This window comes from Pseudovirgaria hyperparasitica (assembly GCF_010093815.1).
Source record: "Pseudovirgaria hyperparasitica strain CBS 121739 unplaced genomic scaffold EJ05scaffold_20, whole genome shotgun sequence".
NCBI classification, from domain to species: domain Eukaryota; kingdom Fungi; phylum Ascomycota; class Dothideomycetes; order Acrospermales; family Acrospermaceae; genus Pseudovirgaria; species Pseudovirgaria hyperparasitica.
In genome coordinates this window covers 664,790-686,405 of record NW_022985568.1, presented here as the reverse complement: position 1 = coordinate 686,405, position 21,616 = coordinate 664,790, and the positions used below count along the sequence as shown (strand labels likewise).

The window sequence follows — 21,616 nt, the reverse complement described above, 5'->3', positions numbered from 1 at the left end:
TAATGCCGAATATAGAAACGGGAAAGCTGCGCACGGGCACCACGTTCAAGCTTGTGCAGGTGCTCGAACATTCCACCAGATCTGCGTCTGCATCTTAAGCCTTGCACAGCTTCGCCTACTCTAACATAACTCCATTCTTCAACACACTGCCTGACTCGAGATTTCCTCTGTCCAGAATAGAACACAAGACAATCAACCCGCATAACAATTCGAACATGGCGTCGAGCTCGAAAGGTAACTGAGCTTGCTTCCCCGCTACCCCACTTGAGTATCAATACACTGTGCTCACTTCGCGTCTTAGAACGAAGCAGAGTCTACTTTGATATCGAGATCGACGGATCTCGGCTCGGAAGAGTTGCCTTTGAGCTCGTAAGTCTACTCACAACTCCTTGGCCATCTCTGCGGTTCCTCTGGCTCACGTTTCTCTAGTACGATGACAGTAAGATGAAGATGAATACGCCAGTCGTTGCGCACCGGCAACTGACCCATTGATGCAGTCGTTCCTAAGACCGCCGAGAACTTCAGGGCGCTATGTACGGGTGAGAAGGGTGAGGGCAAGTCCGGCAGGGCTCTGTCCTATAAGGGATCGTTCTTCCATCGCGTCATAAAGGGCTTTATGATCCAAGGAGGAGACTTTACAAAGGGTGACGGTACAGGTGGAGAATCGATCTACGGTGAAAAATTCGAGGATGAGAACTTCGAGCGCAAGCATGAAAGGCCATTCCTGCTCTCCATGGCCAATGCGGGCCCAGGTGAGTCGCTGTGCGCTTTGCATGTCGACCAGCTTCTGACCTAATGGCTCATATAGGCACCAACGGCTCTCAATTCTTCGTCACCACTGTTCCCACCCCTCATCTCGATAACAAGCATGTCGTGTTCGGAGAGGTCATCAATGGCAAGTCCATCGTCCGCACGATTGAGAACCTACCGTGCCCATCTGGTGATAAGCCAAGCAAGCAGGCTACGATCGTGGATTGTGGGGAGCTCAAAGGTGCGGACTACGAGGCGGCCACGGAGAAAAAAGCCGATGCCACTGGCGATCCGTATGAGGACTTTCCGGAAGACCAGCAGAGCGGCGACTGGAAGGGCACCGACATTGTCAACATCGCAACAGAACTGAAGGACATGGGAAATAAGGCGTTCAAGGCTGGAGATATCAGTCTTGGTGTGGACAAATATCAGAAGGGCCTGCGATATCTTAATGAGTACCCGACACCGCTCGAGAGCGATCCCAAAGAGCTCGAGGGACAACTATCTGCCTTACGCTTCTCGCTACACTCGAATAGTGCGCTGTTGCAGCTCAAGCTGAAGCAGAATGATGCAGCTCTGGACTCTGCTACCAAAGCCTTAGGACAGAAGGGCGTGAGTGAGCAAGACAAGGGTAAAGCCCTGTACCGACGCGCACTTGCACGGGCTGCGAAGAAGGATGAGGAAGAAGCTATCAAGGATCTCGAACAGGCGTTGAAGCACGTTCCAGGCGACTCAAACATCACAAATGAACTAGCGAGCCTGAAGAAGAAGGTCAAGGAGAGACGAGAGAAGGAGAAGAAGGCGTACAGCAAGGCTTTCAACTTTGACTAAAAGGAGTGAGACTACTCTATGACGAATGGGAGTCGCTCTGATCGCAATGTGTAGGCGCAGACCGCTCTCTCTATGATGTAACAACAGAATAAAATTTGGATGAATGTTACCAAAACCATTCTCTGCGAGGAGCTTCAGCTCATTCATTTTCTGCTCAACTGACCCCGTATATCCCCGTCGAAGTACTGTCCAGCAAGCCGTGCGTGATCGAAGATCAATCCACACTCGGAACGCCCCATAGCTTACCTGTCCCATGGCACATCTCTTGATGGAATCAAATCTACTTCTCGTAGTGTTGCGTCCTCGAAACGATGTTAGCTGGTTGGTGGATTATGAAGGAAACAAGGGTCCGTCCACTCAGATCCTTAGCAGCAAGGCTTACATTTAAGGCGATCTGCGGGGCCTCCGATGCCTTGTTTAAAGTCTCAAGCACCAACCAACCATATGCGGTTGCGGGGTCCTCCTTAAAGGTACCCATAGGGCTACACTCCATATTGTGGCTTGTCCAGAGCCCAGTCCATACTCGTTTATCAGAGCTTAGCATCCGGGGACTGGGGAATAGTGCATGGGAGGGATGTTGGTGTATGTATGCCAGACGGAGAAACCTGAACCATGTAGGCCGTGTAGCATTTATATATATCGTTTCTTTGTATGGTTTTATCCGGGATCGCAGACTCTGTGGATTGCAACATCTTCTACTACTACTTCTTCCTCCCAGGGCAAAAGCTTCTTCTGATACGGGAGCAGCAATATCGTCAATATGGCGGTCGGAGGCAAGAGAGTGTACAACTGGTGAGTGTGTCTTGGGAGTGCTCGAATTCTACGTTGCTGATGATGTGTGGCTGGCAGGTACATTTCCCTCGTGGCGGCATCATGTATGGTCCTCTACGGCTATGACGCTTCGGTGTACAACGCCGTGCAGGGCTCGAAGCACTGGTTTGCCTATTTCAACATTACCCCGAAGGACACTCAGATGGTTGGTGCGGTCAACACGGCCTACAATGTCGGTGCCATCATCTCTGGCTTCTTCATGGGCGGTCCTATTGCGGACAAGCTTGGTCGGCGATGGGGCATGGCGATTGGGGCGTTCTTCACCATCGTGGCCACGTTCATCCAGACGTTCAGTCCGAGAGGGAATATTGGCTGTTTTATTGCTGGGCGTGTGGTTATTGGTCTCGCTCAGGGTATCGCTCTAAGTAGGTACATCAGTTCCGCACGGGCTGTAGTGGGCGCTGATGTGGAATTTAGCTGCTGGACCCATCTACATCGGAGAGCTATCGCCCCCTGAGATCCGTGGCAAGATCATGAGTTTCTGGCAAATGTTCTACAGCGTCGGGTCGTTCATCGCGTACGTCTCCTTTCCACTATCCACCTATCCCCCCTTCTCTCATCTTGTTTCCTCAAGCTAACACATCCCAAAGCTACTGGGTCAAATACGCCTGTTCCAAGCACGTCGTCGCCCTCGGCGAATGGGACTGGAAAATGGTCGTCATCTTCCAAATCCTCGTGCCCGTCCTGATCCTCGCCCAGGTCTTCTTCATCCCGGAGACGCCTCGCTGGTACATCCAGCACGGCAACCGCATCGACGCCGCGCGCGCCTCGCTGCACCGCGTGCGCAACACAGAGCAAGAAGTCGAGGACGAAATCCTCGTCATCCGCGAGGCCATCGAGTTTGAAAAGGAGGCCATCTCGAGCTCGTACTCGGCGCTCTGGAAGGACCGCAGCGTGAGGTACAGGTTGTTCCTTGCCTTTGTGCTCAATGCCGGCCAGCAGATTACGGGCCAGGGCACGCTGAACACGTACTCGACGAAGGTGTACCAGAAGGTGTTCAACTCGGACGACACGATCAGCCTGATTAACGCGCTGAACGCGACGTTTGGGATCATCTTCACGCTGAATGCGACGTGGACGGTGGATCGGTTCGGGCGCAAGTTTCTGTTCATCACGGGCGCAGTCGGAATGGCGGTGTGCATGCTGATCGTCGCGACTGTCGAGACGCAAACGCCCAGCTACGGCGCCGGGGTCAAGTCGCAGCCCGTAGGCATCAGCATCGTCTTCCTGCTCTTCCTCTTCGCCTTCTTCTACAAGCCATCCTGGGGCGCGACGACATGGATCTGGACATCGGAGATCTTCAGCATGAATGTGCGCGCCCAGGCCGTCGGGATGGCGAGCCAGATGCAGAACGTGGTCAACAGCATCGTGCAGCAGTTCTTCCCGACTTTCCTGGAGAACTGTGGGTTCTACGCGTTTTACATGTTTATGGCGGTGAATGTGCTGTTGGCGGTGTTTGTGTGGCTGTGGATCCCCGAGACGAAGAAGGTGAGTTTGGAGGAGATGGATGGGCTGTTTGGCGGGCAGAATCATGTGGAGAAGGGGGCGGATCTGGTGGGGGCTGAGGATGCGCATCATGTGGATTTGGGGGAGAAGGGGGGTGTGGAGAGGGTTAGGGAGGTTCGGAAGGTGTGAGTTGGTTTGTTTGTGGAGGTTCTGTGTGGGATTGCTGGATGGTGTTGCTGATGGCGTACTTGCTGAGACTGGAGCACGCGGTTGAGGTTCTTGTATCCTTATGGTATGATCCTGCTTCTCATGATGTGCTGTTGGGTCTCTCGTGTATCTGCTTCATCTACGCCTGTCGAGATCCCTTCGTCTAACGTCTGACTTGTCGTATTGCTACACGAGGATGAACAGATCTATCGAGGTTGGAATTTTTCGGGCTACAAGCCATACAGAGAAAAGGGAGACACTGGCAGAAGACAGTGGAAGGATAGGATCAGAGAGAATGGAATGTCCGACTCGAAACAAGACCGACTGGAGGTTACAAACTCCGAAAATAGATTGCCGGAGAAGTAATCTTGAAAAACACAGTAGAGCAGTACTCTCCATGCTTCTTGTCTCTTGTGCATTCAAATTGTGATTCAGAGCGTAGACACTAACACAAGAAAATCTGGACCTGATCTGAAGTATCTCTCCTATATCCACTCCTGTCTGGAAAGGGCTTTCTCGTTGACGTCAGTCTACCAGAATCGGCATTCTCTCTTTCAATCCTTCTATGATCTGGGTTACAAGTGTCAGGTTATGTGAAGTCGACCTGGCTAGTGTCTGTTGACGACACCGAATCATAACTGTCGTAGCAGCTGTACTACATTCCTTACAGGGGATCCAAGACGATTACCACGATTCCTGCCTAGGCCTCTTGTCCCATAAATATACTCACATTCCACTCATGATGAAGCAAAAAGATAAAAAGTACGACACAATCGATGCTAGCAAAGCCACTTCGTATGAAGACGTTGTTGTCTTCGAGCAGAAACATTCGTCCGTCCTGCTAACAGTGCTAAGTCTGAAACGTTAATAAACAACAGACGACAATTCACGAAAAGCACCATTTCCCACCAGGACACACATAGAAGATACCGCGCAAAAACTCCTCACTCCAACAAAAACTTCTGCCTTAGGAAACAGTGAATCCTACGATCCGGTAATAATCAACCCCGCGACGTTCCCCGCGTTTTGTCCGGCACAAGAACTTGGCATCCAGCTCCAAGAAGCGGGCCAGACTCATGCGCACGCGAGTGCAAACCTCATGGCACGGGAAACGTCCCAATAGATGCGTTGGTAGCTTGTTGGGCGGCGTGGATGTTTTTTCCTGGTTTCTTGATGGGCTTGTGCTGGGACTTTGAAGAGGCCAAGAAATGTGGCGGTCTGGGGATGGGCTTGGCCATGCGATTCGAGGAGTGGCAGGCGGGAATAACGAGTGGGAGAGATGGGATGCGGGTGGGGATGTTTTATGTATATGAGGTGCGAGGCCCGGGAATGTATGTTCGTGTTTGGATTTTATTCTGAGACACGCTGCTCTATCAACCTAGCTCTAGCGTGACTGGGTTTGAGTCCATTCCAACATGGCCGACACCAAAACCGAGACTTATCATGTCGAGAGGATAAGTCCCATTAGTTCCGAGAAGGTGTCTGAGCAGGAGCATGAGCATGGAGTGGCGGACAAAGCACAAACATGGACTGCCGAGGAGGAGAAGGCCTTGGTGTAAGTAATGATTCACATATAGGAGCCTGATATCTGATAGCTTGATGTTAGGAAGAAGTTAGACTGGCGCGTCTTTCCTATGCTGTGTGTTGTGTTCGGACTGTCGCTGCTAGACAGAACGAACATCTCAGCGGCGTATATCGCTGGTCTGAGTAGCGATGTAGCGTTAAATGTTGGGTGAGTGTGATGATTTTTTCACAGTGGACGAGGAGCATTACTGATGCATCGCTTAGCGCAAGATACAACATAGCACTACTAGTATTTTTCATCGGTGAGCACCCCAAATGGGACAGTGTTCAGCCTTGACTGAAACAACGCAGGCTATGCCCTCTTCGAGCTTCCCTCAAACATGGTAATTCGACGCTTGGGGGCGAGACTTTGGCTAAGCTTCTTGATAATATCATGGGGCGCTTGCGTACTCGGGATGGGCTTCGTCCATAGCTGGGTGTCTCTGACTGTATGCCGAGCGCTGCTGGGGATGTTCGAAGCGGGTCTTTTCCCTGGAGCCGTATTCATCATTGGATCCTGGTACAGACAGTATGAGACGGCAAAGCGGGTCTCGCTATTCTATATGGCAGCTCTCTTAGCCTCCGGATTTGGACCTATTCTTGCATATGCACTTTCTTTGATCCGAGTCGGAAATGGTACGTATCGCCAGGGGTGGCGCTGGATCTTCATTATCGAAGGCATCGCGACGATCGTTGCCGGTATAATATCTCCGTTCTTTCTTGTAGAGTGTAAGATACCCAAGGCCAAAGATGTGGAGACGCTTTTACTTATACTTCTTAGTTCCAGAGAAGGCGAAGTGGTTGACTCCCCGGCAACGAAACATCGCTATTTGCAGGATGCAGATCGACAAAGAGGCCAGGCAGTTCGTACATCCCACGTTCAAAGAGTCAATGAGAATGTTATGGGACTGGAAATTAGCCGTGTAGTATGTCTCACCTAAAGTCTGTGCTATTCTGGAGTTACCATGAACTAACAAGACTCGCAGCTCAATGCAATACTTCGTGGCAGCATCTAGTGTCTACTCACTTTCTTATTTCCAGCCGATCATTCTTCGGGAGGGAATGGGTTTCAGGTCTGTCATTCTTGAAATTCTCCAAGGGAGATCGTACTGAAGTTTTCAGTTATGCTCTTGCTCAGATTCTGAGTAGCCCATGCTACGTCTTTGCCATCATAATGTCGATGGCTATGGCATGGGTGTCCGACAAGTACCGTACCAGATGGACAGTGCTGTGCTTCCAATCGCTCTCAGCAGTCGCTGGCTTGCTCGTGATTTTATATGCAAAGCCTCCTGGTGTGCGTTATCTTGGATTGTATCTTGCAACTTTCGGTACTCAAGCCAACGTCCCCGGAACGCTCTCCTACGGACAAAGCCAGACGGCCAAAATCGAAAGGAAAGGGGTGATTGCTGCCGCAATGATTTCGATCGGAGCGGCTGGTGGAATCACAGGCTCTACAATTTTCCGAACTCAAGATGCGCCTGTGAGTCTCATCATGGTTTGCAATACGTTGATACAACTGCTGATCAAACTCAGCAATACCTTCCAGGGATGTGGGCTACAATTGCTATGCAGCTGTTCTATACTCTTGTAACAGTCTGTATGTCACTATATCTCAAGAGACAGAACCGACTCGCAGATGAAGGTAAAGGGCCAGCTCTTGAAGGTATTGAAGGATTCAGATATGCACCATAGTGAGTCAGATCTCGATAGACCACATGTGTAGGCTCAGACAATGATCATACAAAACATTGCGATAAAAAAGGTCCAAACTTCCAGGAATGGCGTGGCTCTACATACCCTTTGATAATACATCGGCTGCGTAAACTAAGATTTTCCCATAGACACACTTGCAGATGTGTGTACATGAAAAGACAACTTTGAAAGCAGTACAGCCGGGTGCCGGGTAGCCTTGCCGGGGACGGGAGCGGGTCCGACCGGGGCGGAGCTTTCCGCCGTGAAATTGCGCAGAACATTCGGCCGACTTCTCCCGATAACTTCAGTTTTGATCTTTTTTTCCACCTCACAGCATCGACACTGGTCTCTTTCAGCAATATCTAAAACCCAATTGATCTCGTTCGGCAATCCAAAACCTCACATGCTTCGCTCAGTGGTCCCAACAGCGCGCGCCTGTCGCGGCGGCAGCTCCCTCGCCTATGTCGCAAGCTCAATTACCCCCGCTTCTAGGTATATAGCTCGGGGAGCATCCTCAAAGCTTACTGCTAGGAACTCCCTCATCACTCCTCGTGCAATCACACGGTCCATTCTCGTATCACAAACCCGCGCCTTCTCTGCAACTTCCAACATGAGCGCATCTACAAGAGCTGAATCCGATGCCTTTGGCGAGATTCAAGTTGAATCTGATAAATACTGGGGTGCCCAAACGGAGAGATCATTGGGGAACTTCAAGATCAATCAGCCACAAGACCGCATGCCGCCTCCGCTGATCCGAGCTTTTGGTATCCTCAAGGGCGCCGCGGCGACTGTAAACTTGAAGTTCGGCTTAGGTATGAGCTGCTCGGACGTATGTGACGGGACATGCTAACTATAAGCAGACCCCAAGATCGGTCAAGCCATTCAACAGGCTGCCGAGGAAGTTGCTTCCTTGAAACTTATTGAGCACTTCCCCTTAGTCGTCTGGCAGACTGGATCCGGCACCCAGTCAAACATGAATGCGAACGAGGTTATCTCGAACCGAGCTATCGAAATACTTGGTGGCACCATGGGATCCAAGAAGCCAGTACACCCTAATGACCATGTCAACATGTCAGCTTCTTCGAATGACACCTTTCCCACGGTCATGCATATTGCCGCGGTTCTTGAGTTCGAAGAGCAGCTCCTGCCAGCAATGAAGAGCCTTCGCGATGCTCTCGACAAGAAGAGCAAGCAGTTCGAGAAGATAATAAAGATTGGGAGAACTCATCTACAAGATGCTACTCCTTTGACGCTTGGACAGGAATTTTCTGGTTATGTTACCCAGCTCGACTTTGGCATGGAGCGAGTGAAGTCGGCTCTCCCGCGCCTACGAATGTTGGCCCAAGGCGGGACTGCAGTCGGGACCGGTATCAACACGTTCAAGGGATTTGCTGAAGGGATAGCGGAAGAAGTGACCAAAATGACCGGCCACGAGTTCATCACTGCGCCAAACAAATTTGAAGCTCTCGCTGCACACGATGCTATTGTCGAAGCCCATGGACAACTGAACACTGTTGCCACCTCGCTCTTCAAGATTGCTCAAGATATCCGCTTCCTTGGCTCTGGCCCACGCTGCGGTCTTGGTGAGCTCAATCTTCCAGAGAATGAACCTGGATCTTCAATCATGCCAGGGAAGGTCAATCCGACTCAGTGCGAGTCGCTGACCATGGTGTGCACGCAAGTGTTCGGTAACAATGCCGCAACAACTTTTGCGGGCTCACAGGGCAACTTTGAACTGAACGTCTTCAAGCCCGTCATGATTCATAATTTACTCCATAGTTCACGGATTTTGACTGACAGTATGAGGAGTTTTGAAGAAAACCTCGTCGTGGGCTTGGAGGCCAACGAGACCAGGATCAAGGCTATTCTCAAGGAAAGGTAAGTGAAGCCAAACAGGAATACCATCACCCTTTACGTATGCTAATTTCCGGATAGTCTCATGCTCGTGACCTGCTTGAATCCCGTCATTGGCTATGACATGGCCTCCAAGGTCGCAAAGAACGCTCACAAGAAAGGGTTAACGCTGAAGGAGAGCGCCATGGAACTGAAGGCCCTGAGCGAGGAGGACTTCGACAAATACGTTAGACCAGAGCTGATGATCGCTCCCAAAGAGAAATCATAGTAGGCATCACGGCATCGCCTTTAGATTCGCATCATAGCGCTTGTAGAATATTGTGAAATTAGCGTATCTAGAAAATATAGTCGCGAACAATACAGACCAACGAGTGTTCAGTCCAGAAACAAGACATCGCGTTCGATCCATCCTGAGTGCCGCGTAATCACGTGATATTGCTCGCGCTAAACCGTATAGCGCAAAGCAAGAACCCAGACGCGTTCCACCGCGCGTTGAGCAGCTTCACTTCATGAAGACAAGAAGTCATGCCAGGTAGAGTAATGACTCCTGCACGGAGGTCAATTTCGTCAGATGACGAAGATTCGGATGTCACAGTGCCATCTCAGAACCAAACTCCTGGCTCATCTGCTAATAAGAGGCGGCGACTGAACAATGGCGTGTCCCATGTAGGAATCCCACTCGTAGACTGACAAGTCCAGTCAAAATAGCCTTAGTATTATAGCTGACTTAGAATACTCAGAGCCCAGCAAGCCCATCAAGCCCTGGACAAGAACTCAGCCTCAATAACGAGAGCGTTCTTACGCATGGGTCTGCTTCTAAGTTTCAGGCTGGCTCGATAGTGCGCCTGAAGCTGAGAAACTTCATGGCGTATACTGCTGCGGAGATTCGCTTTGGCCCTAGTCTGAACTTCATAATTGCGCCAAACGGAAGCGGCAAGAGCTCGATCGTTTCCGCAATATGTATTTGCTTGGGCTCAAAACCTTCGGTCAGCACATCTCTTCTATGATTATAAATTCCACTAACAGCTTATAGATTCTCGGACGCGCGGACCAACTATCGGACCATATACATTATGGAAAAGACTCGGCGGAAATTGAGATTGAGTTGGCCGGAGGCCATGAGAAGAGCAGGAATCATTTGGTCCGATGCCTGATCAAACCGAGCAAAGTTACTTTTTCTATCAATGGATCCCCCGCGACTAATGCTGCAGTCTCAAAGCTGTGTCAGTCTCTTTCCATACAAATCGACAATCTGTGCCAATTCCTGCCTCAGGACCGTGTTTCCTCATTTTCCGCTATGACGCCCACAGCTCTTCTGGAGGAGACACAACGTGCAGTTGCGCCACTGGAGATGAGGGAGTGGTATACACAGCTGAAGGAGCTATATAAGAAGCGGAAATCTGATCAAATGTCCGAGGAAGGTGAACTCGAAAGACTGGCAGACCTGAAGAAAAAACAAAGCGCTGCGAAACAAGACGTGGATTTGTTGATACAGCGGAACCAGTATAAAGTCAAGATTGACGCACTAGAGCAGTATCGGCCCATCGTCCAGTACGGTGAGGCGGTAGAAGAGGTCAAAAGACTGAGGCGGAACTTCAAGGATGCTGAAGCGCAATTTGCACAATTGCAAAAGGATGTAAATCCGCTGCTACAGTCAACGAACGACAAGAAAAAGTATGCAGAGCAGATCAAACAAGTTGTTAATCAACGTCAAAGTTCCGTCAAAAAGATAGACAGCAGTGTGCGGTCGAGAACGGAGACTCTGAAGAAGACCCAGGAAGAGATTGACAGTTTTGACACGACGGTGGCAAAGGTGAAAAAATCGATCAAACTTCACAAGGACAAGGCACGAGATAGATCGATGAAGATAGCAGATGCTCGGCAGCGCCTAGAGAATGCCCCACCGGAATACGATTCTGCTGGATGCAACGCAAAGCTACGCGAAATGGAAAAGCAGAAACGGGAGCTCGATAGTCAGGCAGCAGACATCCAGGCGAACCTCAGTCATATCCAATCTCAAGCTCAGCAACGGAAGTCCGAACAAAATAGACTAAAGAAAGAATTGGAGGAACTGGGCACGGCCCATGGCCAACAGGCCAAGAAGTTGCAAAGCAGATCGAAAGATGCTGCGACGGCCTGGGACTGGATCAAGGAAAACCGTCAACAGTTTGAAGGACCTATCTACGGGCCACCAATCGTAGAATGTTCTGTCAAAGATCCGCTATACGCGAGTGCTGTCGAAGGGGCCCTACCTGAAGGGACTCTGAAAGCATTCACATGTACGACACTAGGGGACTACAATATGCTTCAAAAGAGTCTCGTTGGAAGAGAAGGTTTGAGGCTCTCCGACATAGCAATCAATATGATAGGAAAGAAGCTGGACCATTGGCAGAATATTCCAAACGACCAGCTCGCCCAGTACGGACTGGATGGTTGGATAGTTGATTACCTCGAAGGTCCTGATGATGTCTTGTCAATGCTTTGCGAGCAGGCTAACATTCATCGACACGCGGTCACGCTTGGTGAGGTTTCTCAAGCCCAATACAATCTTCTTGTGGACAGCCAGATCCAGAGATGGTCGGACAAAAATGACAAATATGTCGTGTCCAAAAGATATGGCAAGTATACTGTAGCCACCACAGCTTTACGACCTGCCTCTGTGTGGAGTGACGCTCCTGTGGATGCAGGTGCAGCAAGACCTCTCAAACAGAGGATAGATGAACTGCAAGATGAGCTCAATGAGTTATCTAACGAAAACAAAAACAAGAGAACTGAGCTTGACGTGGCCCGGAAAGCGAAGGTTGATCTTGAGAAGACCAAGGTATGTGGAGATGTTGTAAATGCTATGCACGTATGATTCTAAGCAGGGTTAGAGTGATCTTGACCGGGAAAAGCATGACGCACAGCAAGAACAGGCCCAATTCAGGGTGCTACCAAGCAATATAGGTAAGAAAACAACTATCCTGGGGAAAGCAATGAATGTATTGACACGGTATAGAAATGTACGAAAAACAAAAGGCAGAATTCGAAGCTACAGCGGAGCAAGACAAGCAACGCTTGGACGCCATTCGACGTGATCAAGATAATCTCATTCTCGAGAAGGCTAGGCTATCGATTGATCATGCGGTGAGGTTCTTGAAACTGCTTATCTAAAACGAAACACTGACCAGTTCCAGAAAAGCATCGAGGCCCTCCAGACACAGTATCAGTCGCTACTTGAAGCTGAACTGATGCTGATAGAAGCTGAATCCGAGGTAGTCTCATTGGAAGAAGCGAACCAAGCGATTACGGAAAGATTGAATCACGCTCGTGCAGAAAAGGACCGGCTGAGCCATGAACACAAAACCCTGAAGGCGCAAGCGATCAGTATTGGTGAGGATTGCAAGCGTATAGCAAACAGCCGGTCCGAAGAGGTAGAGGAACTACACAATTCTTTCGCACAAGACAAATTGGATTCAAAATCACTGGAGGATACGATAGAGGCGACAATTGCAATGATGAGACTGATCCGCACGACTAATTCCAACGCGATCGAGGAATACGAAGCTCGGCAGAGAAAAATCGATGCTATGGAAGAGAAGCTGGCTACAGCTCAAGAGCGGATCCAAAGGCTCGAAGACGAGATCAAAGAAACGCGGGAGCAATGGGAACCCCGTCTTGACCAGCTTGTATCACTTATAAACGGCGCATTTTCGAAGAACTTTGAAGCCATCGGCTGCGCAGGTGAAGTCCTTGTACACAAAGACGATGACTTCGACAAGTGGGCGATTCAGATCATGGTGAGGTTCAGGTATGTTTGGATAATATCAATTCAGCTCATGAAGGCGACACTGATTGCGTTGAAGGGACAACGAACCACTTTGTGCACTAGATGCACGTCGCCAATCCGGTGGTGAACGTTCAGTCTCCACCATATTCTATTTGCTCTCTCTACAATCTCTTGCTCGCTCTCCTTTCCGCATCGTCGACGAGATCAACCAGGGCATGGACCCTCGAAATGAGCGCATGGTCCACAAACGTCTTGTCGAGGTTTCTTGCGAGGAGAACACCAGCCAATACTTCCTGATCACACCCAAGCTACTGCCGAATCTCAACTACGACCCTCGCATGCTCGTGCATTGCATTGCTGCAGGTGAATTCATGCCCAAGGACGCTGACACGCTGAACTTTCAGAAACTTGCTCAGGTTGCGCTTCGGGTCAGAGCAGCAGCAGCATCATAATCCTTTGTTGGGACTGTTTATTTGGGTCGTGTTTAAGGCGATGGCGTTCATCTTCTTGTTGCTTATGAGTGACTTTGCCATCTTCTTTGAACGTGTAGAGATACCTGGAGGCTTTGTTTTGATTGTTAAGCAAACAGGACGAGGAGACGATATCAGGCTACTATCAAGTACCAGAACATCATACAAACTTTTGATTATGTTGATCAAGTCTCTTCCAGGAACTGTGGGTAACAGTGTTCATGTATTGTGCTCTTCAACCTGTCGATTTTCATCCTCCGTCCGCCGCCAGTTTTGTCGAACTATAGAGATACCCAAGAAGAGTCTTCAGTCGCTAGGTTTCACAGTATCTGATCTTTTCTGACGATATAGACTGGACTGGCACTATTGGTATTCTCGGGAGTTATAGCCTAACGCCCTCAATTCATCCACGTCAGTATGATTTGGAATCATGCATTGCAACAGGGAATGCGACGTGTTTGTTGTCTACCTTATCAGCCGCCGGCCCGCATTACCCACTGAATCGGTTAACATGGTCTATCAGGAAGCTGGCGTTCAGGGCAGCACAATTGATTGGGTTTTGAACCTGCAACCTTCTGCAGGTGACTAGATCAATCTTGGTCTAATCAAGCCATGATCGAGCCAGATGTTGTGATGTCAGGGTTCTTCCTTAAGGCCGCGCCGCGCCCCGCATTAGAAAATGGAATTGTTGTGACAAGGTGGGGCGTTGTTGACTATAATTACCATTACACCCTTGCCACGGAGCTGTCTCACTATTTAAAAAGCTGCTACCCTCTCAATTGAGCTCCTCAAACCTTACACATCAATTCTCCGACTTTAAACTTCGAAATAATCTACACTATACATCATGTCTGGACTCATCGACAAGATCAAGAGTGGTAGCCACAAGGCCATTGCCACTGGCGCCTCCATCTCTTCTACCGTTGCTCTCAAGGAGAAGAACCCTGAGCAGGGAACTGTTGTCATCAGCCAGCTCACTGGAAAGAGTCAGTATCCATGCATACAGTGGCTATCTTGACCTTTATTGACTATTGAGTAGACATCATTGTTGGTGTTCCTGGCGCCTTCACCCCTCCCTGCTCCTCCCAAGTCCCCGGCTACATTGAGAACGCACAAGCATTCGTAGAAAAGGGTGTCGCCGGTATCTACATAGTTGCCGTGAACGACGCCTTCACGACTCAAGCATGGAAGGAAAAGCTCACCGGCGGTGCTGAAGCGCCCCCAGCCGTCCACTTTCTTGCTGACGATACTGGTGCCGTAAGTTCTGACCTTCAGTACATGACCGAGACACCGACACGAGAGCTAATTGAGCACTGTAGTTCACCAAGGAAATCGGTATGAGCTTCGATGCCACGGGTCTGCTCGGAGGACCACGCTCCCAGCGCTATGTTGCTGTGCTCGACGGCCCAATCGTCAAGCAAATCTACGTTGAGGACGCAGCTCCCAGCGTCACCGTCACCAAGGCCGAGAACGTTCTCCAAGCCTTGAACTAGGAGAAAGCTGTTTTCGTACAACCATCGAATACCCTGGGCATGTAAAATAGTCCCAAATATAGATGAATCACAACATAAGCATCTCAATGGTGCCGTGTAGCACTGTGTACCGTGGACTTTTCTTGATGAACAGGTACCGTGGCAGCCTTCGTATGGCAAGAATTGCTTGCTCAAATCAGGGATGCTGTGTTGTGACGTGAATATGGCGTCGTATTGCGGGATGATCAGCATACCCGCGCCGAGTACCTAGGTACGCAATGAGGGGCAAGTCCGTGATGACGTAAGTGTCCACCAATGTGCTCTGCACCAATCACGTGAGCGCGCGAGATTTTCGTGATCGATACCAGAACTCTCTCCACCCATCTTAAAATTCCTCTTCCGGACTATTGTAGACGCTTGTATTGATGAACTCACCCTCTGCTCTTCGGTAGCACTCACTAAGCAACATGTCGCCCCTTATTTGACATAGATGAAGCTGCATAGATGACACGACCCACATCCATGACCCACGCTCAGACCATATACACGCTCGCGTCCTTGTCTAGCTGATGCAAGCAGAGCGGAACACCGGCAATATAACCACCGTCTTGTTCGCAGTCTTACTTCGCCTTCAGCTTCAGCCTCACGTCATGTTACTCAAGCTGCGGACGATAGTCGGGTCTCGCCGGTTTGGTGCGACTGAAATCGAGCGTCGTTGCGCAACTTGAAAGAAGTCACCGCGCTGTCACTACTGGGGGCTCGTGGTGGCTTTGCTTCATGGCTCCTAGGATTGGCTGATTCCCCTGCATGCTGAAGGCATCGAATTTTGCATTGTAGGACATTACTGGAAAGCTATGCGGCGTACAGAAAGAGCATATGGTTTCATCGAGCACAGCCTGCTTGGCCAATAGTGAGTGTATCAGTCTCGGGATGCAGGCATTTTTTTGTAATCATCGATTCGTACACAGAATGGCAGTCAAATATTGCCACTACCGTTGGATTGGATCGAGCGGTCATGGTTGTGGCGAGAGGATTCTTGCTGACGCTGATTCACTCCGCCAGCGCTGCAACGTCTCGCCATTATCGATTTTGGTGTTTCCTTTGCTGGCCTTATTTCACGTTACTGCGTTGCATATGACCCTCATATAACATGCTGCCTACGTCTGCTTGATAGGGTTCTTTCTCTATTCTCAAGTCAGACTATTTCCATTTCGAATACTTGATACTTTCAGTCTTAGCTGCTCGATACTACATTCAAGATGCGCTCAACTATCTCTACTCTTTCAGCCCTCACCTTTCTTTCCCTCAATCTCCCTACCGCAGTCGCAGACCAATGGTTCGTTAGCCAACTCTCAACTCACTTCATGGGCCCAAACTCAGGTCTGCCTGGTGCTACCTGGCCGCCAGGGACCGGCTTCAACAGCTCCGTCACGTTCACCGTGGAACATCAGCTCGACTCCGTGTCAGAAAGCATATCAGGTTCTTGCACAGCTAGCTTCATCGAGAAGCAGCCCCCCACCGGCTGGATCGACTGTACCTCAGATAACACCGATGAGGTGCTATCGTGGAGATTTACGCCAGGGAGTTTTGTCAGCGAAGCGAGGTTTGGGATCGATGTTATCGGAGCACAGACAGAGTCACAAGCGTGAGTTTCGGTCTACTTGAGATGGCGAGTTTGGGGTACTGGTGCTAATTCGTGCCTTCCAGAGTCTCGAGTGCGTCGTTAAGCGTGTCGTCGAATGATCTCAGCGCGGCAGATTCGTACTTGACGTGTCTTGGTGGGGCGCCTTTGACGGGCATTCACTGTAACACTGACGGGCAGCTCTCGTCGTCGAGAACGCCTATCGCGATGTCAGTCACTTCTGATTGAGTCGGTTCACTACAGCAATGGTGACACAAGGGGCGATGCCGGACAAGGGCCTGGTTCACTTGAGCCTGACTCACTTCTGCCTGACTCACTTGAGCCGGGAAGAGAGTGAGGTCATTCTGCTGTGGTGGAAACTTGATAAGGACCACTTCTTTCTCTCTTTCTCAAGTCTAGATGAACCGTATTATAGATTTTCGGATCCCTTTCTTTGTTTCCTCTCGGCGTTTTCCTTTCTTGATTGGCAATAGAATCCTATCACATAGAGCTATATATCAAAAGTTGCCTTTTATTTGTGGTTCACGTAGACGGTGTGCGGTTGACTTGCAAGCCATACTTGGACTCCGAAGCATACTGCGCTCTTCTGTCAAAGCATATCACCTAATCCGCCTCAGTGTTGGAGTCCTTTTGTTGTCTCCCAGAGTGACATTGTGTAGAGCGAACAGATCAACATTGTTGTACATCCGAGGCTTGCCTGTGCTCGATATGTTTCTACAACCATCGGTCCTGGCTCCGAGCCTTGGCAAAGTGACTATTCTGTTCCGACTATCTTTATATAAACCCCCTCATTCTACGCAATTGACTTCTTCCATCATACACCTTGCTCAAGCGGCTTCTTTGAGTCGTCTCAGCTTCATATCCTTCATACACGTCTTTCCAAGTCAGCGTGTTTGAACATTCCATCTCTCACAACCTCCTTGATCGTCGTACAAGACTATCAAACACAAAACACTCGAAGATCTTGACCTCACCTTCAGCACGAAATGGATCCGACCAAGCCAGATCAGGCTGCCGTGGACACATCCACGCTACCTAAATCCCAGCAAGCTTCGTCGAGGGCAGTCGACCGTGCAATGAATGCTCTACCAGACGCCCCCAGCAGAGTAGACTCGCCTATGGTCCCATCCTGCGAAGACCTCGTGCCGCAGATCGGAGATCAACATGATACACCCATGACAGACGCACCAGGAACGCCAACCGTTCAGACTCACGCCTCTGAGAATTCAAAGCAACGACGTGAAGATGCCGTCAAGACATGCTCTGCACCAGAAGCAGCAGTGCCAATTCCGTATATCCACGACCAATACCTCGCCGATACAACAACGGGACCACTCGCAGCAGTCTTAGTCCCAAACAACATAGCCTCCCCGCATCCACAAACCAGCGAAGCACTCCCACTCCCCCTCCTTCAACGATATGAACCTCACATCTCAAACCCCCCAATCGCCCACGCACCCTCACAAGCCAACATCAACCCAATCCCCCCAACCCTCCAACCACCCCCAAAACTCCAACCCCTGAACCCACAACCACCCCTCAACCCCAAAAAACGCCCTCACTCACCCGCAACCCCTCACCCCCGGCTGCGCTCCCAACCCCATTCCTTCCCTTCCTCACCACACCTCCCACACTCCACACCAATAACCCAAATCTCAGAATGGAAAGCCGCGCACGCACGCCTCCCCTCCCTCGAAGCCCTAGCGCAACAAGTCCCCACCCTCCAAGCCACGCTCAAGAAAACCCAGGAAGCACTGGCAGAGGCAGAGCAGGAGGTCAGAGAGCAGCGACTGCGTGTGCGGAAGGCGGATAGCGATTGGAAGCGGATGGAGGAGATGGCGATGCGGGCGGAGGAGATGCAGGGGTTGGTTGATGAGGAGGTGGAGAGGAGGGGTGTGGTTTTGGAGAGGTTGGGGGTTGTGGAGAGGGAGAGGGATGGGGTGGTGGAGAGACTGGGGGTTGTGGAGAAGGAAAGGGGTGTTTTGGAGAGGGAGTTGGCTGCTGAGAGGGGTGTGAGGAAGGGGGTTGAGGATCGGATTGGTGAGTTGAAGAGGGCTGGTGAGGATGAGGTTGGGCGTTTGAAGAGAGCTCATGCAGAGAGATGGAAGGCGGCGAGGGAGAATCAGAAGGCTATGGATAGCCGCAATCTAGAGCTGTGGAACAGAGCTCGCGCAGGGAGTTTCGCAAAGCATCAAGAGCTCGTGAAAAGACTCGGGGCAGCGGCAGTGGAGCGTAAGGCTTTAAGGGAGAGCTGCGAGAATGAAAAGACCACGATGGAAGAGGCATTCGCATCATTGAAACAAAGCTACAAGGCGAAGATAGAGTGTCTCGAAAAGAAGCATCTTACCGCAGTCTGCAAATTCGAGGAGTCAAAACAAAAACTTGAGGTAGCGGAGCAAGACGCTGCACACAAGTCAGGGAGATGTACCTGGCTCGATGCTCGACTGCGACTTAAGGAGAAGCAGGCCACCACTGCATCAGACAGGTTTCAGACAGAGCTCAAGGCCTTGTCCAACACGTTGAGAGAGACCAGAAACTCTCTTACAGAAATGACTCGAGCAACAGAAAATGCGTCTATGGACCACAAAGCCGCAATCACACAATGGCAAGCACTCCTCCACGATCGCGACATCACGATCACAAAGCTCCAGGGGAAGCTCTCCACGGTCTCCCAGGAGCAACGCTACATCAACGTGCGCCGAAGCATCATCGGCATAGCAGTTGTACACCTACAAATCATAGTCGATGACTTCAAGAGCCTCGGTCTCTCGACTGCAAGTCAAGAATTCGCTCTACGGTTCATCAGAGACCTCACGCTGAGCCTTGGCGACAACTGGGAACGTCTAGTCTACTTCGGAAGGGAGAAGTGGCAGAAATTGATAGCTGCCTTTCCAGACTTCACTGGCTTTCTGGGTGCGCAGATTGACCCCGACTATGAGCTTTGTGGGGATGTGCAGTGGGCAAGGGCGCCTAGTTCCTGTGCAAGGTCTGGTCTTGATGTGGTTGGGCAAGATGTTGATATGCTTGAAGAACACGCTGTCACTGCAGCGTCTCAAGAGGCTGATGGTGTACGTGAAGCAAGTACGCACTCCGGACCCGGGCCAATCGTAGTCTGTGATGTGGCTATTTCCAATGGACACACTGCAGACCTGGCTTCTCCGGAACGCATAAACGAAGTGAGAGACTATTGCAACCAGGCAGAATCATCCTTGGACTGCAACAACGTGATCAGCACAAGGTCTATCCACGGTCATCTACACCAGGACAAACAGGCAGCTGTCTTAGACAACGATAGTGTGCTCGAGGCGCAACTACATCATAGTAGACCACAGTCTATCATCATGCGTGAGGATGATATGGCCGATGCACAGACTGGATGCCCGATATCTCCTTGCCAGCATACTCTGCTGAATGAGACGTCGTCGGACGTAATTAACAGCTCTACTGCTAATAGGCCGGACAACGACAACATAACCTCGGAAGCATTGAATAACGCACCTGCAATTGTCTTAGAGCGTGCAGCAGGTGATGCAAACATCGACATGATGCGGCGACTTAGCAGCAGCAATACACACATTAATGCGCTGAAGCAGTCCGCCGAAGCTCTGATAGGTACGGCAGGCGATTCCGAAGACAATTGCTTATTGGCGAGGCAATATCGACGAGATATGCAAGTCGTCGATACAATCGCGGAGCCGGAAGCTTCAAGGGCTCCGGCAGAAGACAACGAGGTGCAGATGCATATGCATATGCATGAAGCCACAAATAGAGCTACCGGCGATTCTGCAGCCTCGTGCATTGACATTATTGAGAGCGTCAGCCACTACGGTACTCCATCCATACTGCAGCCAGAGGTGCACTGCAAAAGAAGAATCGAATCGTCGTTATCATTGGCACCGTATCAGGCGCTACCGTCTGTTGGTGAGATTCGTGACTTCAAGTTCGATGTAGCTAGAGAGATGGAGCAGAAGCAGCTTTGGGCGAGTGGAGTAGGAGGTCCTGCCATGTAAGTAATTAGCTCGCAACGGATAATAATGATATGTAGTCATCCAACTGATGCGATGTATAGATCTCCGCTTATGCAAACAGAAAGGCCGCAGATGGATCAATCTGGGCGTCCCCCCTGGGATAGCACGCAGGAGCTGGAGGACTTCAATCTCGCAGCCGAAGATCTAGACAGAGGCGTTGACTGTGAGGCATCCATCAGTCATCAGAACGAGACGCCTCGTCAGCCTGCGTGTCCGGTAGAGGACTCTTTGATGAACATACCAAGATCTGAGATATCCGATCTCTCCCCAGACATCATGACTGAAGACAAAAATGGTCTACTATCACCGACTCACGAAGCTCATGAAACAAGTGCGGCGCAGAAACCCACAATGATCACGACACTCACACATGACGCCTCCTCCTCCTATGGTGATCACCATAATACTGCTCTCGTCGATCATGCGCAGGTTCATCAGTGTGGCGAGAGCGAGCTTGACGGGGCTGGTCTGGGCAATGACTGGACAGCACGAATCTCAGCCAGTCGAAATCGCCAAGAACAGCAATGCGGCGATTAGGGTTGACGATTTGCTATCTTCAGGCGAACCGGTAAGCGAGTGAACACACACAAATCACCATAGTCTCACCGAAATTTCGTTCCAGGAACCCGGATGACCGTTCTTGTCTGACCCAGAAATCAGTCGTCGAGTCTTTGGACTTCCAATGTGCAGCATGCTTATACGCCACTAGTTCCAGCTATTGAGCAAGTGCAAGCGGCACATCATGTACAACGACTTTTGGGCTCGGCTTTACAATCCAGACTTCCAGACTGTGCTAGGCCCAAATGGACGGTGAGGATGCTGCAAAGAAGCAATATCAAACAGGACTATTGAGTCAATTCGTGAGCATTTGTTTTGATCAACGACAGGATAGGATGGTTACACTGTGCCCCTTTGTTCTTCTTGGCGTGCAGCATACTCCACATAGGAGAATGGCTATTGGTTACGGTGAAGAGGATTTTACTTTTCGAATGATATTTGCATTTCATCTTTCCTGGCATTCACACTTCTCACGCACATGGCATATTATTTCTCACACGCTG

At 50.3% G+C, this 21,616-nt stretch overlaps 9 protein-coding genes across 9 annotated transcripts; 8 read left to right on the top strand and 1 right to left on the bottom strand.

Moving 5' to 3' along the window:
- Positions 1-1,746, top strand: EJ05DRAFT_220218 (peptidyl-prolyl cis-trans isomerase 1). Its single transcript, XM_033739894.1, has 6 exons — positions 1-234; positions 302-369; positions 430-439; positions 498-752; positions 809-1,586; positions 1,636-1,746. Exons 1-5 carry the CDS (start codon positions 216-218, stop codon positions 1,579-1,581), a joined length of 1,125 nt encoding a protein of 374 aa, XP_033595966.1. The 5' UTR covers positions 1-215; the 3' UTR covers positions 1,582-1,586; positions 1,636-1,746.
- Positions 1,747-2,233: 487 nt separating this feature from the next.
- EJ05DRAFT_220220 (sugar transporter) lies at positions 2,234-4,154 on the top strand. The gene is made up of 4 exons (XM_033739895.1): positions 2,234-2,373; positions 2,431-2,777; positions 2,830-2,929; positions 3,003-4,154. The coding sequence occupies exons 1-4, from the start codon at positions 2,342-2,344 to the stop codon at positions 4,045-4,047; spliced, it is 1,524 nt and encodes a 507-aa protein (XP_033595965.1). The 5' UTR covers positions 2,234-2,341; the 3' UTR covers positions 4,048-4,154.
- Positions 4,155-5,699: 1,545 nt separating this feature from the next.
- EJ05DRAFT_444801 (retrograde regulation protein 2) lies at positions 5,700-7,320 on the top strand (the record flags this gene model as incomplete). The annotated part of the gene is made up of 7 exons (XM_033742141.1): positions 5,700-5,797; positions 5,854-5,891; positions 5,941-6,357; positions 6,410-6,554; positions 6,615-6,701; positions 6,751-7,108; positions 7,162-7,320. The coding sequence occupies 7 exons, from the start codon at positions 5,700-5,702 to the stop codon at positions 7,318-7,320; spliced, it is 1,302 nt and encodes a 433-aa protein (XP_033595964.1).
- Positions 7,321-7,623: 303 nt separating this feature from the next.
- On the top strand, positions 7,624-9,456 carry EJ05DRAFT_480507 (fumarate hydratase mitochondrial precursor). The gene is made up of 3 exons (XM_033744883.1): positions 7,624-8,132; positions 8,181-9,198; positions 9,256-9,456. Exons 1-3 carry the CDS (start codon positions 7,724-7,726, stop codon positions 9,440-9,442), a joined length of 1,614 nt encoding a protein of 537 aa, XP_033595963.1. The 5' UTR covers positions 7,624-7,723; the 3' UTR covers positions 9,443-9,456.
- Positions 9,457-9,714: 258 nt separating this feature from the next.
- On the top strand, positions 9,715-13,395 carry EJ05DRAFT_494933 (P-loop containing nucleoside triphosphate hydrolase protein; the record flags this gene model as incomplete). Its single annotated transcript, XM_033746220.1, has 11 exons — positions 9,715-9,840; positions 9,906-10,160; positions 10,208-10,451; positions 10,485-10,725; positions 10,756-10,873; positions 10,904-10,915; positions 10,952-11,995; positions 12,048-12,120; positions 12,173-12,300; positions 12,351-12,964; positions 13,020-13,395. 11 exons carry the CDS (start codon positions 9,715-9,717, stop codon positions 13,393-13,395), a joined length of 3,231 nt encoding a protein of 1,076 aa, XP_033595962.1.
- Positions 13,396-14,260: 865 nt separating this feature from the next.
- On the top strand, positions 14,261-14,906 carry EJ05DRAFT_445031 (Redoxin; the record flags this gene model as incomplete). Its single annotated transcript, XM_033742157.1, has 3 exons — positions 14,261-14,399; positions 14,453-14,670; positions 14,733-14,906. The coding sequence occupies 3 exons, from the start codon at positions 14,261-14,263 to the stop codon at positions 14,904-14,906; spliced, it is 531 nt and encodes a 176-aa protein (XP_033595961.1).
- Positions 14,907-15,879: 973 nt separating this feature from the next.
- EJ05DRAFT_219849 (uncharacterized protein) lies at positions 15,880-17,134 on the top strand. Its single transcript, XM_033739891.1, has 2 exons — positions 15,880-16,530; positions 16,593-17,134. The coding sequence occupies exons 1-2, from the start codon at positions 16,145-16,147 to the stop codon at positions 16,753-16,755; spliced, it is 549 nt and encodes a 182-aa protein (XP_033595960.1). The 5' UTR covers positions 15,880-16,144; the 3' UTR covers positions 16,756-17,134.
- A 997-nt stretch (positions 17,135-18,131) lies between these two features.
- Positions 18,132-18,679, bottom strand: EJ05DRAFT_480505 (uncharacterized protein). The gene has a single exon (XM_033744882.1). It carries the CDS (start codon positions 18,618-18,620, stop codon positions 18,228-18,230), a length of 393 nt encoding a protein of 130 aa, XP_033595959.1. The 5' UTR covers positions 18,621-18,679; the 3' UTR covers positions 18,132-18,227.
- Positions 18,680-20,461: 1,782 nt separating this feature from the next.
- On the top strand, positions 20,462-21,110 carry EJ05DRAFT_480504 (uncharacterized protein). The gene has a single exon (XM_033744881.1). The coding sequence runs from the start codon at positions 20,589-20,591 to the stop codon at positions 21,090-21,092; it is 504 nt and encodes a 167-aa protein (XP_033595958.1). The 5' UTR covers positions 20,462-20,588; the 3' UTR covers positions 21,093-21,110.
- The last annotated feature ends 506 nt before the right edge of the window (positions 21,111-21,616 follow it).